Here is a 19989-nt window from a genome sequence, read left to right as displayed (position 1 = left end):
AAAACACAAATAATATTTTACAAACATTGAATTTATTTTATTTGTATTTTTTGAGATTGAAAGATTTCAGACGCTGTGCTTCACTCATGGAACTGAGTGTTTATTATCCATTTGTGACAGAATTCCTAAAAACCTCCATTAACTTTTTTGGTATAGACAGACCACGTCAGATATCATTTCATATGAGTTGTTTTTGAATGTTCGTGCTTTTCAACATTAGGAATAAGCTAAAAGAATTTTTTTAAATAAGATATAATACTCTACAAAATGTATCAAACTAAGCATTACTTCTGAGCAGTGTAAACCGCACCCTTTACACTGACAGCAAACAGCCCGTCAGCGCCCCCTATCAGTCAGAAACACCAAAATCACATATTTAAATAGCACATCATGAAAGTTCTCTGATTACCCATATGCAACATAAAAAATAAGAAAACAGTAAAAAAGTGGTTGCTGTGGAAAACATCTTTCACAGATTCATTCAGTGATTCTGTACTTTCAGAGTGTGTCATTATGCAGACATGCTCTACAATCAGAGTCCATTTTTTAGGATACGACGCTGCTTTTCATTTGAATAAAACAATCAAGTATTCTTCTGTGTGCTGGAGGGCTTGACAAGAGGAACATACCACTGCAGGTAAAAGGGAGATATAAATCAGAGATTATCATAGGCTTTGAGTTACAGTATGCTAAAGTAGAATGTGTTTACCTCTTCTGTCATCCCTGCTGTCTTCCTTCCGTCTGTGTTGAAAGGAGGCTTCAGAAATCCTTTAAAATGCAATTTCACCAATTCATGAAACGTTTTCAGGGAGTCCTAGAATGTATTGAAGAAAAGTTTGTTTTAGAGATGAGGACACAGACTAAGCTCATATTACTCTTTATTTTCAAAAAGGTTATTTGCTAAGTGTATTTTAAAATAAAATATGACTTTAAGATTAAATCATTCACACAAATAAAAATAACAAATACAATTTGTCAATATAGTTCCTAAATATTAGCAACACTTTGGGGAAAAAAAATTGTACAGAGTTTAAGGTTAAAATAACTCGATCACACTTTATTTTGATGGTGTTTTTGTTGAATTTAAGTTACATTGCAACTAATTCTCATTAGATTATAAGTAGACTGTTAGGTTGTGGTTAGGGTTAGTGTAAGTTGACATGTACTTGCTACGTTTCTTATAGTCAGTTAAATGTCTGTTGAAGGAGCAATATCAGCAGATATTAAGCAGACAGTCTACTAATACTCAAATGGACCATCAAAAAAACAAGTTACCAGTAACTCTGTTACCAATTACTATAATATGAAAGTAACACTTTTTGGTACCTTCTGATCGCAATGTAAAAAGTTTACAATACTTCTGTACTTTAGTCTTGTTTTTCAGAACAGACGATTGTTAAATCAATATACTTGGGAAGCTAATTTACCTTCTTTTAGTGATATTGATTATAGGTCCATTGAAGCGCTTTGAAATGTGCATTTTTATGCGATGTTTGATGCAATCTTAACTGAAAAATGAAGAGAGGGTGGGACAGAGTAGCTCCTCCCCTTTTTAAAAAGTAGCCAATAGTGTTTTGTTTTATCACAGCTCTGACAGTGAGTGGTTGAGATCAAGCACATCAACTGAAAAGCAAACGAAAAGCATCTTGAAGGGGGCGGGGCATGTCACACTAGAGAGCATAAATGGTCAAGCTATGATGAGAAACTGAAGTATGAGGTGATGAGGAAAAAAAAGTTGATCCATTTAGACAGAAGTGACAAACTGCAAGCTTTACATGTTTATATTGGTTTTATATCTACTAAACGTGAAGTTTGTCACTTTTGGAGCACACCAACATATAATGTCTTTAAAACTAACAGACTGAAACTAACATCTAAGTTCTTTATTTTAATTTCATAAAACCTTTAAAATTAAGTTTGCTTGATAAAAAAACAATAATAACATTTTTTAAAGAATAATAAATATTTATGTGTGTCCATGGACCAAAAATAAGTCACAGGTACAGTAAAATTTGTCAACAATACATAGTATGGGTTATAATTATACATTTTTTCTTTTATACAAAAAAAATCATTAGAAAATTAAGTAAAGATCAAGTTACATGAAGATATGTAAATTTCCTACTGTAAATATTTTAAAATAAAGGTTTTAGATTTTTTCTCAATATTTGATTTTGCGATTATCTCAGTAGTTTGATTTTCTTTTAACCATCAGATTACACATTTTCAATAGCTGTCTCAGCCAAATATTGTCCTTTCATAACAAAGTATAATGCAACAACAGAAAGCTTATTTATTTATAAATTTATATCAAATGTAAAAAAAAATCGGGACGTGTGACATTTAATGGTCTAGGGTTTATTATTTTATTAATAAACACTTTTTTAAAATAAATAAAAAATGAAAAATGTAGATACAGCTGAGTGCCAGTGTTTGAAGGACAATGGTATAAATGTACTGAAAAACAAAAATACTAAAGAAGGTTGTCTTTATTGTAGAGCATGCAACCTTCTAAATCCATGACTTTATAAACTTAAGACATTTTGCTCTGATTTAAGGGCTTAAAGTGTGGAAAACAACATTTTTAAGACACAGAAACCATCAATAAGGTCACTTCCAGGAAGCTTCATCGACCATTTGATCATTTATATAATTTGTAAAGAAATCTGAGCTGTTAAATCTATTACCCGTCCTTCTTTTGAGCAGATATACGTAAACCATCTCAGCCCAGCAGCCACATGTGTGATCTCATCTGCATAAATCACCTCCAACACCTTCACCGAGCTCTGGTCTCCCTGCGCGGCGAAGCGAGACAGCGTCTGAGGATGAACATCTAAACCCCTAGTCGAAAACAATGCAAATACATGACTACATACATAGACATACATACATGAAATTAACTATCAGACATGAGATGTCTTACCTGGCCTCATGGACCATGTGCACTATAGCTAATCTTGACAAAACGTCATGAGATGTATCTGTTGCAGACTGCCATAAACCTTTTAAAAGCATTAAGAGAAAGATTGAACAACTTACACCTCCTTGTTCTAAGTAAATGCGTCACAATCATAAAAAACACTGACCATTGTGGACTGGCAAAGCACCAAAGAAGCTGCCAAGTTCTGTAATCCTTTGCTCTAGTAACTGATAATGCTGCGATGGAGAAAGTGATGTCAGGTTAATATAGATTATTTAAAAATTTAGCCTAAAGAATTTAAACATCAACATACCAACCTTTGCTTCATCTCCCGCAACTTTGACAAAGTCATCGAAGAACTGGCGAGGTAATGGCTCTCCAGTGCTCAGTCTAAATGTAGAAAATCTCGCTATCACGTCCCAGGACAGGTCTATTGCCCACTGCTCTATATTAGCAAGTGAGTGCAGTAAGGCAATCCGACTCGCCTGGTGGAACACAAACACATTTTACTTTAACCCTTGTGTGTTGTTGAGGATATTTTCATCCACTCTGGTGTATCGTGTGTGAATGTGTGTGTGAGAGAGAGACCTGCGCACTTACCTTTATATGTCTGTAAAACATCTAAATAAGCAGCTCAGAACATACTAAACATAGTAAGTGTATTTATGCAAACACAACACACTATAATCTGCTGGTTAGTCCATAGAACTCCATATAAAAGCCAGAAACTTTTTTGCACAGGTCTATCTTAAGGGTTACTGCTGCCAACTGATGATCAACAGTAAAAATTACACATTTTTCTGCTTCCCATCAGCGAAAACCTCCAAAAATCAAGAATGCTGTCATGGCTTTGCAATCAAAATATATAATTATAATGGAAGTCAATGGGGCAAAAACAGCCACTAACATAATGAAAGCATAGTAAATCTGTACAGTACACAAGGGTTTGTGCTGGAATTATTCTGTATGATTTTTTGAAAGTTTTAGAGTGGACAAAAAAATGATCCCCCCCAAAAAAAATATTTAAAAAAAATCACAGTGTATGATGGTCACTTTTTTTGGCTTAAAACTATGATTCAACAGAATCAGAGGATTTCAAGGATGTTTGACACTCAAATTTAGAACTAAGTGTGAGCAATACTGACATCATTTTTTTTTCAATAATGCTGTGTTCATTTTGACAGAAATTTTTCTTCAGTTTCAGTCTTACTGTCATACACCTGGCACAATAAGGCGCAAGATATGTTTGGCGCGTTTTGTCGCTATTTTCAGACCAGCGCAACCGTAATTTTTCCCATTTTGCACCACATTGTTTAAATAGCAAATCCATTTGTGCCAATTTGTAGACTTATGGGTCTGCCGGTCTATAAAGGAGGTGTGTTAAGGCGCATTGTTGGCACATTGCTATTTTGAAGAACTGAAATAGAGCACGCCATTGTTCATCTAAAAGCTGCTCCAAAGTCCAGTGCAGAGCGCTTTAGTTATGCGCCTATGCAATACACAAATATCTTTATGTATGAAAAAAATTAAAGGATTAAAATGCTACAAAAATTATTATTTACTGCATAAATATAAAAACCACTACCTCCATGCCTTCTTTATGTCAGAGGGCATTTTTCAGTTTAATCATGACAATTTGGATTTGTACAATGTCATTATTATAGCAGCATTATTTATTATATGCATATTGATATTTGTTTTAATAAAAACAAGTTTAGATTTGTATACCTGTTGGGTTTTGGAGACGTATGCGTCACTATTTAGGGCATAAAAACAGGTCCTGTGTTTGGATATAACTCAGTTTTTTGACCATACTTCGTTATTATTGTTCATTTATTCTTTAGTGTTGAAACAAATCTTTGCGCTTAACAAACTAAATTAAATATGTAGACTAATGGATGTCTTCAGTGGAGTGAGTACAACACCTTTCCTTATCCACGAAAGTAAAGGAGTAAAGTAAAGAGTAAAAGTAAAAGAAAGAGAAAGTAAAGAGTTGGAATGGAGGAGGCTAGTTCTTTATCCTCGCGCTGCAGATGGTCTGTGTCACTGTTTTCTCGCTAGTAAAGCATTCAGTTTTTTCCTCTTCCAAAGTCTGTCAAGTAAATAGCAAATGAGACATGAAACTGATTCTTAAAGAGAATAGGAGATGAGAGTCTGATTGGTTTGAGGCACACTATGCTCAAAACACACCCATAACTCATTAAGAGAGTAAGCACAACCCTGTTAGACCATGTGCCATGGCGCAGAGCGTACTTTCATCCTTAAAATGGCAAACATGGATTCGAACATGCCCTGATTTTTTTGCGCGATGCTATTTAGACTTAGTGCCTAGATCATTAAAATAGAACCCTTAGTCTTAAACACTCCCTAAATGCTATTTTAATTTTAGTCATATTTTAGTCTTCTCCATGCATTGTAGTTTTTGTCAACCACATTTCATATGCATTTAGTCAACTACATCTGCTCAATCTGCTCATTATATTGAGGGATTCGGATTTATACCTTCCAATCCATCTCAGCATGGATCAACGATTTATCCTTTTTGCATCATCCTGTTTCTCATTAGCTTTATTAAATATGATTATTTGATTATTTAAATGAGTATTTAACTTTGAAATGATTTTAACTAATGAAGAAGTTAGCACACTGCTCTATGTAAGAATGTTCAGTGCATTTGCCTGTCTCTGTTTAACTTTTTCAGGAGCCACCAAACTAGGTCAGAGGTCACGGAGACCTTGAGTGGAACTGAGGGCTGAGGACTGGAAGCAACTACTTCTATTGTTATTTCTATTTCTATATATCTAAAATGTCTAAAGTGATTTTGCTATTTTTACGGTAAATTCTTTTAAAGTGATTCTACTTTTTATTCAAGATAGACTTTGTGTAGTAAGGACATAACCGCCTGAATGTAGATTATACCGGTTTTTAACCAGTTTTGATAAAGACGGCTGAGAGTACACTCAGCCTTGGATAAGAAACAGATTATACTTTAAGTGTGTGTGTTCTATTTGATTGTGGATCCGTTTCACAAGTCTGGAGTCAGCTCTAAACAGTCTAGTGGATGTCTGATGTTTATGCTTAAGATATTGTTCAGAATTGTACGCACACACCCTACATGGAAATTTTCCTAGTCTATCTGTGTTTTAACCAATCAGGTTAGAACACCTATATGTATGACGCAGTTACTGATGTTATGTGAGACTATAATTGTTATTGATTTGTGATTGTAAGCAGAGTGGCCTAGGAACTCATTACGAGTGTTAAAGCTGGCTTCTGCTGATGAAACTGCAAACTATCTTCAGTAAACTTTATTTATTTATTTATTTGAATCTCTGACTCCGGCTGTTCTTCATCTGACAGACTGGTTATTCTATGGGTCAAAATTGTAAATTACCCCTTACAATATATCCCTAAAGAACATTCTTATTAACATGAAAAATATTATTCTTTCACTGATAAAGTGAAACGACAAAAACAATGACAAAAATGTACTGACATTTTCTTCAACGAATAAAGATGAAATGTAAATGTATAGGGGAATATGTGTTAAAGGAATGAATTGTGAGGTGAGCACAGCTGTAATGTAGCCTACACTGATCTGGACATAAGCAATCATTTGCTGTATGCCTTATTAAATGTCCAAAAATGTCAACATGTGGGAGAAGAAAACACTAAGAGCAGTTATAAATAAATCCTAATTCTGAGAGAGAGCAAAAGACTTTTGCAGATTCATCAAAATACCATCAGATTTGCTTTTTAGTAATATGCCAGTTGTATTAATCAACTTTAAATAAACTTCTAAACTAAAAGCATCTGATTCTGTCTTATACAGTAAACTTGCCATAATATGCTCTTACTTTCATTTTTCGATTTGGCGATTGTGCACATATACATACTTTGATTTCAATTTTTTCAATTCACCTTTATTTGTATAGCGCTTATACAATGTAGATTGTGTCAAAGCAGCTTCACATAAAAGGTCATAGTAAATAGGAACAGTGTAGTTCAGTTTTAGTGTTTAAGTTCAGTTCAGTTCAGTTGAGCTCAGTTCAGTGTGGTTTAAATCACTACTGAGAGTCCAAACACTGAAGAGCAAATCCAACGATGCGCAGCTCTACAGATCCCGAACCATGCAAGCCAGTGGCGACAGCGGAGAGGGGAAAAAAAACTTCACTAATTGGCGAAAGTGAAGAAAAAAAACCTTGAGAGAAACCAGACTCAGTTGGGCACGACCATTTAATTTCTCCGCTGGCCAAACGTCTTGTGCAGAGCTGCAGTCTCAGCGGCGGAGGCTGGCCTCAGCGAAGACTCGTCTGTCTCTTGAGCGTCACAGGAATCAGTCTCATGTTCCACTCCTCCATGACCACCACAGTAGCTGCTCAGGATACGGCCCGGTCCAGGATATGGAAACCTTGGGATCATCTCGTCGTTGGTCTTGGATCGAATCAGTGACTCTGCATACTCTGAGGGCCAAATGGTTGGTAAGTAAGACATACTTGCCAAATGGTAAGTAAGAGATTGTTGTGGCAAGTTGTATAGGGCAGATGAAAGGGCATTAAAATGGCATTGCGCACTGTTCAACTTAAATTGAATAATATTGGCATATTACTAAAAACCAAATCATCTGAATGTGATCTGCGATCTCAGTGAGATCTGTAAACATCACTGATGCCATTCTGATGAACGATGTCTTCACTCAAGAATAAGTCTTTTGTGTAGAAATGCATTCCAGGTGTGCTTCAAATTTATTTATAGCTGCTCTTAGCTTTTCTTCTCCCACACATTGTTTTTTTTTGCTCAGTTTACATGTAGCCTACATTACATGAGATCTGGATTATAAGTGTGCATTATTTTATTTATATTTAAACATGCATAGATTTAAACTCATGCAAGTTGGATAAACAAGTGTTCTGTTGATGTATACTTTGTTAGGGTAGGACAATTTTGGGCCGAGGTACAACTATTTGAAAATCTGGAGGGTTTAAAAAAATCTAAATTTAGAGAAAATACGTTTTACATTTGTCTACAATAAGGATGCTTTATGTAAGCTTTTTTTACTCCTCTAAAGCATAACAAAAACTATATGTCTGCAGATATTTAAGAAACATACTATATGTGAGCATACTGCACCTTTAAGAGCTAAGCAATGCACATTAACAATCTAAAAATTAGTTTTTATATATTTACATGACGAATTTGACTAAATATCTTCATAGAGCATGATTTTTAAATAATGTATTGTATTTTGGACCTTTACCAAAAATGTACATGTGCAACATATTTTGTTGACAAAAATGTCAAATTGATGTCATAGTTTTTGCCATTCAAAAGAATATTTTTTTTTCTGTTGTTGATGAAAAATATGACGAAAAGTACTTGTCAACATGTTTAACACTGCAATAACGATAATGAAATAATGTGCTGGCACCTTGGGCTGGTTTAGACCCATCATGGATAAATAAACATGACACTAAAACAGCCAGAAGAGACAAGTCGAACTTAAGTAATTAACTGAAACATCAAAAAAATTCTGACTCCCTGAGAATGGATGCAAGTGACTTTAGGAATGGATCACTGAATTTTTCTCAAGTAAAAAAATCTAAAACGAAGTGTTCAAAAACAGATTCATTCAACTAATGCTCTGCTCCAGTGTGTTTGTTTGGAAATATTTTGTTCACCAAAAAAACAGTCAATGTTGTGTTTAAAATGCAGTTCACTCTATGTTATACACTTGTTTATTCAACTGTTGTATAAAATCAAAAGTGCACATTAATATTTGGAAAAATACCACTTGTCTCAGTGTTATTGCTTCACTATATATTAACTATAAAACAACAAAAATGGAATGAATATTTAATCAATATATAATTGTGTATTCTAGTCTTTATGTAATCCTTCTTTATTTCCCTTCTCACCGTAGATGTGATACGGTGCCTAAAACAAAATTTACCAAAGTGCCACCTTTGCCCCGTTTGATTTTTCCAGGCTCCACGACAGTCAGATTATCTTTTCTGCTGGGCTGTACAGGAGGACTGGCCACCCCGGTTTCTGTTATTTTCCCACTGTTCCAGTTCTCTTGTACCATCTTGGTCAGTGTAACCTACACATCACAGAAAAACAAACAGCAGAAGTCTTATGATGATTAATCATGAGAGCAGTCTGATGAAACTGTGCAGAGGTGGATGATACAGTTTATTTAAAGGATATTTCCAAACCTTTTCCTGTGGGTCTGGGGTGTGGAGGATTTTGGTGGCCCACATGCAAAGGGTGTTTTCAGCAGAGTTTATTTCCATGGGCAAACTGTCTGCAAGGAAAATCACAGACATGTATTGTGTACTATAATAATATATATCCACAATAAATATTTAAAGTGCTCAGCAACAAATATTTGTATAAATTTCTCAGTGAATATATGTTATATATTTAGTGCGTTCAAATAAAAGAGATGTATTTAATAGATATATTTATTAAAATAATATTTTTGTCATCAAACATTTGTGGAAATAAAAAGATCATACACTTAAAATTCAAGCGAAATATTGCAAAAGAAGTTACAAACTACAAAATTTCAAGTGATTTTAAAAATATTTTTGGCTTTTTTGATTTTTCCTCTTTTTAACATTTTTATTCAATATTTTTAAAATAAATTTATTTGGGAGTTAAAAAAATAAATAAATTTTGCAAATAAATTTGGGAGTTATTTTTTGGGTGTAAATTTTTGGACTGTTACCATAATTTTTTGTTAGATGAGAATATTAATTTAAAAGAGAGATTTGTGAGGGGTGTACTTATATTTGCTGAGCACCATATATGCTCTGTTAATGCTTACCTTGGTGGGTTATCTTTGTCACTGGGATAGGACAGAGGGACAGTGTGTTTTGAGTGTTTATATAAACTTTTCCATACAGTACACGCACATCATACACTTGATTCTGGTAAAATAATTAAAAATACATCAAGAATGCTGACTGAAAGTTTGGTCACTTTACATTACATAGATATTTCACCCCAAAATTTAATTATTTAGTAATTCTGATGAGTATAATTAACTTTCTACTGCAGAATACAAAATGAACAGTGTTATGTTGTCAACCAAACAATAATAATGAGCACCGACTTCATTTTTACAGGGGGAAAAACCCACTGAGAAAACACTTTTTTCTAATAAAAAAGATTCATCTTTTATGTTTGAAAGAAATAATTAAATTCAATCAGTTTTGGATTGTGGCATGAGGGTGACAATGAGTTCATTTTTGGATGAACTATCATTTTAATATAAAATATTACCTGTAGGCCAGAGGAAGAGGAACCAGTTTCAAGGCTGAAATCGAAGTAATGCCATGGGCAAATCAATGCCAGTTTCCCATTGCCTAGATCCTCAATATCCCCTTGCTCAAGTGGGCCACCTGTTGAACAATATTTCACAATATTCATTAATCATAATTTCACTGAGTATGTTTCCCAATGATCAGATTTTAATACGACTGAGACAATACTCTGATTAAGAGTCTACCATGTAAACAGCGATTTTGGATTTATTGAATCCGATTAAAGTCATAATTGAACTAAACAGAAATCAAATTTAGATATGTGGAGTATGCCGATTTTAGTCGCATTATTAAAGTGTAGTATAGACATGTAAACACTGCAATCAAACTATTACCGTCATGTAAGGTCATGTACTGACAGGATAGTCTGTACACACACAAATGCAGAGGTTTTTTCCCCCATGAGGTGTGCGGTATCAAATTCCATTAAAACAACACTCTTCCAGCAGTTCATACTCGCATTCAATATCTGGTTTGTCACAGGGGCATGTAGGAAATATTCCTGAATGAAAGTGAAAGTGCCGAACTGCAGTTAAAGTTGAAAATTAAAAAACGAAACACCTGAAATTACATGAAACTCTGGAGGAAAAGTGAATGCGTGGTGACGCAATGACATTGATTGAATTGTGGGCTATAACATGTAAAAAGGGATCATTCAAAAAGCAACTCATGTAAACACCTTAACCATATTATTGTCTTATTCAGATTAAGGCAAATAATTTGATTACAGATGTCCATGTAAACGTAGTCACTGTGGCACTTTTTATGTCAAAAATGTTTTACACTTATGTTAAAACCAGCCCGATCTAACAAGGAAATGTAGCTGTTTTACATACTGTCATTCATTCGTATGAAAACATATGATGTATATAAGGAGGAGTGGCCTCAAATCCCACCTCTAACCCTCATTGGGGATGGGCAAATCATGCAAAATGTATGAATGTGATTGAACAAGTTAGTTCCAGTCATCCACTAAATCAAATTGTGTATGAACATGTATGAAGATGTTTTTAGGGAAAAAAGTCCATGCAGTAAATATCAGTCGTCATCAATAGTGCTTACCACAATTTTTCAAAATATCTTCTTTTGTTTTTATAGAAGAAACAGGGTAGATGCAACATGTGGATGACTGGGTAATGATATTATTTTAATTTTATGTGTACTGTCTGTCGAGTGAGCATTACTCACTTAAAAGAAAGGCAAACAAAAAGCAAAAATGAAATATGTAATTCAGTAATATGGCATCCAAGCTGATGTCCCTGTTGACACTAATGGTTAAACTAGTGGTAAAAGTAGGAAGGTTAGAACAGACATAAACAGACACCAGTTAGCCATATTGTGTTTTGCTAAATATTGTTTTGTATTGGAGGGCTTAACGATTAAAAATACTGGTTCAAAATGTATTTATCATATAAAACAACAAATGACATTGTATTTCAAAAACAAAGTCAAATAGTTATGAATGTCAAATTAAATTAAATAATTAGAACTAGATAGATCAATAAGAGTTAAGTGTCAACTGACCTTCATGTGGGCACGATGAGTCCATAGCCCAGAACTGATCATCCTCTGTATGCACCAGCACTACATGCTCTCCGTCATCTGAGTAAAACCTTTAAGAGTTTTAACATTTTCAGAAAATATCGGAGTGTGTTACACTTATGATATATTTTCAGTGAGGACATAAACACATTTCATTTCAATTATCTGTTTCTACACTCAAAAATAATGATCTTTGCTGAATAATGATGAAAAAACTGCTTGACCAGCCTGGTTTTAGAGGGGTTTTGGCCACTTCCAGGCTGGGTTCAGCTAAAACCAGTTTGAGCAGCCTGGTTTAAGCTAGACATAGCTGGTTTTGGCTGGGCTCCCAGCCTGGCTAGGCTGGTCAAGCGGGTTTTAGCTGGTCATCTCCCAGCCTGACCAGCTAAGACCAGGCTGGACATGGCTGGAAACCAGCCTGGAAGTGACCAAAAGCCTAGGATGTTTAAGCAGATTTTTTCCAGTAGGGATGAGATGAAACAACACAGTTCTTAAGTTTTTTGGGGGGACAACTTAATTGTATTATGTTTAATCCACTTAAATTTGTAAAACCATTTAAGTTAAGTTAATCGGTGTGTTGGGACAACATAAAGAATTTGTTTGGACCCCTGCATTTCATACAGTGCATTTCAAACCCTATTTTCAGCATGACAGCTTTTCAAAATAGATGCGTTTAATAGTTTTCGTCTAATTACACGTGCAATTATAAGCAGACTTATTTTTTTAGACTCGGCCATTCTTTAAAACAGTTTAACAGCATCATGTGCTCGCGAGTACGCTATTAGACAATGGCATGCGCTTACTTCGTGCAAGGTGACTTAAATTCAGATTTGTCTCCCACACACTGCCAGTTTCCTGCCTTTACAACGTCTTTAAGCGCATCAACTAAATCTTCCTCGAAATGATCCATTCAGAACTTATTTATGCCTTCCACCATAGGCTACAAATTCACCGAGGAAACGGTTTGTGAACTTCCGGTTGAGGCTTACTTCAAAATAAAAGTTTATAAACTACGCCCATTTTACTTCTTAAATGTTTATTATTTGTTCGTTTTTGCAAGCATTCATAATGAAGGGAAACTAAAGTATTATTTTATTAGATTAATATATTGAATGTTGAAGCAATGACATCTGCAAAAGCTGAATTTTCTACATGGAAACAAACAGAACGGATCTCTCTGGCCGTCTGGTGGCTGCTAAACAAATAACAACGCATGCGCACACAGAGCACGGAATCTGCTTTTTGCCGCTCTCGTTTGTAAAATGATTCTGATTTGCCTTCAACAATAACGTTTTACTCAGAAATTCAGAACCATGCCGATCTCCTGTTCAGCTGTCGATTGCTCAAATCGGTTCGTCAAAGGATCCGAGATCCGATTTTACAGGTAAGCTCTAAAACAACGGCGTCTTTTGTGTTAGGCATCATTGTTTACATGGATACGAGCTGCTGTATAAGTTATATCTGAATAAAATACCGTAGTGGCAGAGAGAGTTTTCACAATCAACATGTGACTTGATCTACAAATCTTAAACTTTCTTATAAACAAAAGACAGCATAGTAACGGTTATTGCAATCCTTGCTTATGAAGAATCAACCTGTTTATGTCACGTGCTAATTTCGTTGCTTTCATTTTAATATTTAATTACTATATTGATTGATAGATTCATATTACCATTATTTAACATGTTTTGGAATCCAAGACATAATTAACTGTTAAACTGAATGGTTGTATTCTGTTGCCTCAAATTTTGAACCAAAATTCTCAAATATAACAACTGATACGATTGGTCAGTTTGTAATGATAAATAGTTAAATTTTAAAACTAGGTGATTTGCACAAATGACTTCTGAATGCAATAGATAAAGTGCCTATAGAAAAACATCACACTTTGCAAACGTTTACACCTTTACTCACACCCTGCTTTCAAGAGACCTTCAGGATACAGTTGTAGAAAGGCACTGGTTAGGAGAAGGCTACAAACCATTTCAAAGGCTGGAAAAGTTATTCAGAATGTGATTTGATTTCAGCCTGTATGAGAAATAAAGTAATTATTTCAAAGAAGTATGATTTTTTTATAGACACTGTATGTATTGATGGATGGATGAAACTGTTTTGGAAATAACAGACTAATGGAGTAAAAGCCACCTTTGCCATCTCTCTCTCCCTCTTCAGGTTCCCGATCAGCAAGCCTCAGCTGGCTGAGCAATGGGTACGAAGCCTCGGGAGAAAGAACTTTGTTCCCACTCAGAACTCATGTTTGTGCTCAGAGCATTTTCAGCCTGACTGCTTCCGTGACTATAATGGAAAACTGTTTCTCAGAGAAGATGCCGTGCCGACTATTTTCTCAAACTCTGGAGGAGATGGTTCAAAGGTGTGTGTGTCGCTGAAATCATCAGTTAAATAAATCGTTAGTTATTCTTCTTGTTCAACTTTATCTGGAAATTCAAGCCCTATTGTTATTTATTGATTGGTTGCAGATTGAGCTGCGGAAAAACCGAGGAGGATTAGTGGCAAAGGATGCCAACGATTCTAGTCGATTTGCTTCACTTTCTGGACCAAAGGACAGAAGACAACCTATAAGAGACTCCAGCATGAAGGTATCACGTGCACTGCTGAATATGCAATTACTAACACTTACTTTATGTCAGTTCTCTGCAAGCCATTAACACGTCTTGCACCTTTTTTGCCATTTAATGTCAAATCTCACTTTCAGATTTTGCTGTGTGAAAGATACAAATCTTCTGTGTGGATATGTTGAAGTTAACAGCGTTGATTTCTGGAATAATTGGTTCAATTTGAAAAGGAACGGCTCCGATTTAGCTTTATATTACATCAGTCAGCAATTGTTTCTGTATTACAGGGCAGAGGTATGAATGACCGGAGACGTGCAGGAGGGAAACTCTCCTCAATCGACAGGTACTTGTTTTTATGGTACTCTTGAGCACGTCACCTTCATCACACTACGGCTACATTAATTTGGATATATTTGGCTTTTAATTCACAGCCTGCAAAGTACTCATTTTAATCTACTAGGACAGGAGTGGGCAAACTCAGTCCTGGAGGGCCGGTGTCCTGCACAGTTTAGCTCCAACTCTAATCACACACACCTGTTTATAGATTTCTAGTGATCTTGAAGGCACCGATTAGCATGTGCAGGTGTGTTTAATTAGTGTTGCAGCTAAACTATGCAGGACACTGGTCCTCCAGGATCGAGTTTGCCCACCCCTGTACTAGGATGAAAAAAAAATGTATAAATGAAATCTAACACATTTCTTTGATATGATATTTACATGCAATTACCTTCCTGCATCACATAAACAGGTAAAGCCATTGGTGTTTTAGACCAAAGACTATAGAATACACAAGACAGGTCACTCGTATATTTTTGAATGGGAAAAGTGTAATGGTCAATATGGCGAATTAAGCCCCGCCTACTGGTATAGGAGCCAATCAGCGATATAAACTGAGGATTCTCCAGGGGAGGGGCTCGGACCAGATGTGATTTTTAAAAACTTTTTGTAGATTTTGTGTTATTTGAACGTTTAGAAATGAAACTAAAGAGACGGTTGTTGTTTATTTTTATTAGTGATTCCTAATATGAAATTTAATCGTAAGCTTGGCAAGCAATTTTAAAGAATTTGATCTTTGCCTATTCAAACAGAATGACTGAGTGGCATTTCATAGATGGCCGCCGAGTGAATTGACTTGCCTTAAAGGGACTTTGATCAGTCTAAATTAGGAATGAATGATTAAGTGCAATATTTTAAAATAAATATTGATGCAAAACTATTAATTTAATAATAAGCTTTTATGAAAACACTGAACAAAAAGATTGCTTACGAACATGCAAACCATTCACAATTGCTAAATTTGGCTAAATTTGAGGGCTCCAAGTGATACTAAATTTGATAGACTTGGGGCTGATTTATACTTCTGCATCAAGCACACGTTTATGCTGATGTGCACCTTTCAAAAAATGTAACTACACGTCGCAACGACGCGTAGTGCAAGCTCTGTGATTGGTCGGCTTGATACCCATGATGAGCGTGTGTGGTGCTGAGAGCCGCAAGCCCGATGGAGCGAGTGTTTACAAGTGTTGAGTCCTGTGAAGGAGCTCCAGATGGAAACTTTTGTTTTGTGTTTACCTTTTGGTTAAAGCTGTTGCATGTGCGCTGGTTCTCGTCTCTGAATGAGCGAGTTTTAGCTACTTGTACATTTAAGGTAGCGTTCAGAGAAAAACAAAACACCCACGATGAAACTCGACACAGAGGAACATAAAAGCCTACTGCTGAAGCCAGCTCTTCTAAGGAAGTTAAGCCATGAAATCTGAATCTTCGAAAAGAGCAAAACTTCCCAACACAACATATGAACATGGTCTCAATACATTGTCTTCACCATGACTAAATGCCATGTGATTGGCTGATTATACATTTGAACAGGTTCAACAGTTTAATAAAGTTGCAGATTAACATTTAAATCATGTTTTGAATTAAATGAATTGCCATTGTATTTAACCTAGTCAAATGCTGTATGATTTCTTATGCTGTGTCCCAGTTGGCCTGCTATCCATCCTAATTACTCGAAAATAGAATTAGAGTGTCCCAAATCACATAATTATTCATTTTGTAGTGTACATGGTATAAGTAGTACATTAACATTGAAAGTTCTAGGAAAAATAAATGTACTTTAAAGACCCGGATTATGAACTTGTTCAACTAATAAAAAGTGTGGAATATTTAATAACATTTATTACTTTATATATTTTGCATTTTATGAGCAAAATTCTCCTTCGTAAGTGATTTATTTCAACTTTAGACATTCAAATGAACAGTGAGACTGAATGATCTTGTACCTGGTGTACTTTCTTTCTTGTCCCTCCAGACAGTCGCTGTCTCTGAAGAGTAAAGTGTATGACAGTAAAGGCATGCTGATCTCCTGTGGGAAGGATCTGTGTGACTGTCTGGACGTGGACTGTATGGGCTGCTTCTATCCATGTCCTGAGTGTGGCTCTCGAAAGTGTGGTGTCGAGTGCCGCTGTGACCGCAAGTGGCTGTATGAGCAGGTGGAAGTGGAGGGAGGAGAGATCATCCGTAATAAGTTTGCCAATTAGTCAACCTGTTGGAAGAGCGAGAAGATGATATTTTTGCTGCTTCTCAGCATTAAGGACTGGCACTAACTCTGTAAATGGACATTCCTGGGGTACATAATTCATTAGGTGTATTGTTTGATTTTTTTTATGTAAACATTTAATAAAGAATGCTATCTTACGTTTTTACTTCAACCTTTATGTGTCTTTTATTTGTTATGCTGTAATGCTTTGTTTTTGTATGTTTTCACGTTAATAAAAATAAAAGCAAAAGTTCACAGTGCTAATGCAAAGGTTTTAGTAAGATAATATAGATCAATGTTTCTCAACCACGTTCCTAGTGGACCACCAGCTCTGCACACTTTCTGTGTCTCCTTAACTAAACACACCTGATTCAGATTATCAGCTCATTAGCAGAGATTGAAAGAACTGAAATGGGTATGACAGACAAAGGAGAGATCCAAAACATGCAGTGCTGGAGGTCCTCCAGGAATGTGGTTGAGAACCACTGGTATAGATCATTATAGGCTGCATTACGTTTCACAGGACATTTGTTCTTTTAACAAATTGCCCCTCCCTAAACGTTTTTGTTTTGTCTTTAATCCTTGACAAAAATGTTAGTATGTTTTTGTCATTTGTTTATTTAGTTTTTGTGAAAAAATGACTAATGAATAAACATATTGAATAAACAAATCACATGACTTAAATAGCTCTATTCGGAAATAATTCATTATTTTATATTGACTGGGATGATTCTGAAGGAGAGGATATCTGCATAAAATATAAATATAGCAGGCATAAAAAAATAGAATAAAGATTTCTTTATGGTTGCCTGGAGAGTAACAGTATTGTTACAAAAATTTTATAATCAAATGTAAAATAACACTAGTATTCATAAAATGTATCTTTTTTAAAGCTACAGACGGTACAGGTTTTTGTGTCTGATTGCTTTAAACTCAATGCGTTTCAATTACAGGTACAGGGCTTAAAAATGAAACTGTCACTTAATTATGGGTAAACTTTGCAGTGACTCCACAAATCCAGTGACTCCACAAATCAGCTGAAATGTGACTGTTGCATATGCACAACTTGCCATTTATAAATGCTAAAACAATATATAGTGGAGATTGAAAATTTGGGCACTCCAGGTAAAAATGTGCATGAAGAAGCCAAGGAAAGGGATACTTGTACAAATAAGGTCTTCATGGAATTCCTCACCACAAAAATCATTTGAACTTTGCAAAAAAACATAGACAAGCCTGATGCATTTTAGAAACTCAGGTTAAAAACACTGCATAGTGATGAGCAGAGCTGTTGAATTTGAAAGCTAATTTTCAAAGAAAATGATCTGGACCTTTGATCAGTGTTGTTTTTCAAAGTTTTTGATATTGTGCTTCACAATATATGCAAATCATGAAATATGCTTTAAAATCAATTTCTCTGCTCGAGTTAGAATAAATTCAAATAGGACTAAGCAGTGACCTTGAAATTAAGGTAATTGTAGGCTGTTCTCTAATTTTGATCTCCACTGTACACTCAGAAATAAAGGTGCAAAACATGGTACCCTTTTTTTAAAAGGTACACTTTCATACCTTACAGCAGAGTTTCCCAACCCTGTTCCTGAAGGCACACCAACAGTACACATTTTCAACCTCTTCCTAATCAAGCCTAAATCAACTCAACAGAATAGAGACTCCAAAACTCTAAGTTAACGTGTCAGATAAGGAATACATCCAAAATATGTACATGTTGGTGTGCCTCCAGGAACAGGGTTGGGACACACTGCCTTACACAATCACACGTGCCTTTAAAGGTGCATATTAATACCTAAAAAGTACAAATGTGTACCTCATAGTACCTTAAGGATACAAAAATGTACCCTAAAGCAGGGGTTCCCAAACTTTTTAGGCCGCAACCCCCAAAATAACAACGCCAGTGACTCGCGACCCCAAATATCCTCTGAGGTGGTAATAAATATAGAAACCAAGCATGCAACAATGCACACACACCAATAGGCCCAAGTCTATTCTTCATTTAATTATGTGAGTGCGGTAAATGTGCCAGAAAGTTTAACCTGGTGTCATAAAACCAGTCTGCTGCATCTGATGCTATTGCTGTGTCTTTAATATCACGTAATCACCCCAGGGTCACAATCCAATGGAAAAAAATCAAAGGCTGTAACTATGAACTACAATTTTTAATCTTCAGTAGGTTATGGATAAAATATGGTAATTCTTTTTTTATTTTGAGTTTCCAAAAGAAAATACATATATAACTTACATAATCTCTCATACAGAAAAAGACTTACAGATCTTGCATATGGTTTGTATTTTCTTTAACAACAACTATAAACAGTAAAACATGGGGAGCTACAAATCCTTTAGAAGATTTCCTTTAAAGAAGAAAAGATATATATTTAGACACATAATATTACATTTAAAAATTACAATTCAAGAAAAATCTGGGCACATTAGTGAAATATACTCAATCCATTTACTCCAAATAAGAGAAAAAGTATTCAGCCTGTGTTCTTAATGATAAAGAACTTTTAATGATAAAGAAAATTGTTTTAAAACTAAATGAGAAGAAGATTGAGGCAATTGTTTTTGGACCTCTAGCTGGCTCGGGAAAGTTGAATCAAATGTTGGACAATTTTGCTGACTGTGTTAAACCATCTGTAAGAAATCTAGGTTTTATCCTGGATTCGGCCCTTCTTTTTGACAAACAGGTAAATGCAGTAGTTAAATCTTGTTTTTCTCCAGCTGAGATTATTTTAACTCATAATTAATCCAAAAAAGCAGTTTTTAATTAAAAAAAAAAACATTTTAAAGTCAGAATGATTAGCCCCTTTAAGCTATATATTTTTTCTGATGGTGTACAGAACAAACCATCATTATACAATAACTTGCCTAATTACCCTAACCTGCCTAGTTAACCTAAATTACCTAATTAAGCCTTTAAATGTCACTTTAAGCTGTATAGAAGTGTCTTGAAAAATATCTAATCAATTATTATTTACTGTCATCATGACAAAGATAAAAGAATCAGTTATTAGAAATGAGTTATTAAAACTATTATGTTTGGAAATGTACTGAAAAAATCATCTCTCTGTT

General features: G+C 35.1%; 2 protein-coding genes across 2 annotated transcripts; one reads left to right on the top strand and one right to left on the bottom strand.

Annotated features, from left to right (window-relative positions):
- Positions 1-13: 13 nt before the first annotated feature.
- On the bottom strand, positions 14-12738 carry si:ch73-314g15.3 (uncharacterized protein LOC368688 homolog). Its single transcript, XM_056461616.1, has 12 exons — positions 12594-12738; positions 11773-11861; positions 10208-10326; positions 9750-9852; positions 9136-9224; positions 8871-9020; positions 3238-3405; positions 3087-3156; positions 2924-3002; positions 2688-2841; positions 710-814; positions 14-631 (listed from the first exon to the last, which is right to left on the bottom strand). The coding sequence occupies exons 1-12, from the start codon at positions 12698-12700 to the stop codon at positions 584-586; spliced, it is 1281 nt and encodes a 426-aa protein (XP_056317591.1). The 5' UTR covers positions 12701-12738; the 3' UTR covers positions 14-583.
- Positions 12739-13004: 266 nt separating this feature from the next.
- On the top strand, positions 13005-17071 carry arl14ep (ADP-ribosylation factor-like 14 effector protein). The gene is made up of 5 exons (XM_056462850.1): positions 13005-13174; positions 13963-14161; positions 14268-14387; positions 14651-14706; positions 16672-17071. The coding sequence occupies exons 1-5, from the start codon at positions 13104-13106 to the stop codon at positions 16898-16900; spliced, it is 675 nt and encodes a 224-aa protein (XP_056318825.1). The 5' UTR covers positions 13005-13103; the 3' UTR covers positions 16901-17071.
- The last annotated feature ends 2918 nt before the right edge of the window (positions 17072-19989 follow it).

The sequence above is a fragment of the Danio aesculapii genome, chromosome 7 (assembly GCF_903798145.1).
Source record: "Danio aesculapii chromosome 7, fDanAes4.1, whole genome shotgun sequence".
Classification (NCBI taxonomy): domain Eukaryota; kingdom Metazoa; phylum Chordata; class Actinopteri; order Cypriniformes; family Danionidae; genus Danio; species Danio aesculapii.
Note: the sequence above shows the minus strand (reverse complement) of the source record. Positions and strands in the feature narration are given on the sequence as shown.

Coding starts and splice junctions, on each gene's coding strand:
- si:ch73-314g15.3 (XM_056461616.1), bottom strand. CDS start 12,700: ATGGATCATTTCGAGGAAGATTTAGTTGATGCGCTTAAAGACGTTGTA. Junction 11,862..12,593: donor TTTAAGTCACCTTGCACGAA/GTAAGCGCATGC, acceptor AAACTCTTAAAG/GTTTTACTCAGATGACGGAG. Junction 3,406..8,870: donor GGGGCAAAGGTGGCACTTTG/GTAAATTTTGTT, acceptor GTGTTCCACCAG/GCGAGTCGGATTGCCTTACT.
- arl14ep (XM_056462850.1), top strand. CDS start 13,104: ATGCCGATCTCCTGTTCAGCTGTCGATTGCTCAAATCGGTTCGTCAAA. Junction 13,175..13,962: donor TCCGAGATCCGATTTTACAG/GTAAGCTCTAAA, acceptor CTCCCTCTTCAG/GTTCCCGATCAGCAAGCCTC. Junction 14,707..16,671: donor AAACTCTCCTCAATCGACAG/GTACTTGTTTTT, acceptor TTGTCCCTCCAG/ACAGTCGCTGTCTCTGAAGA.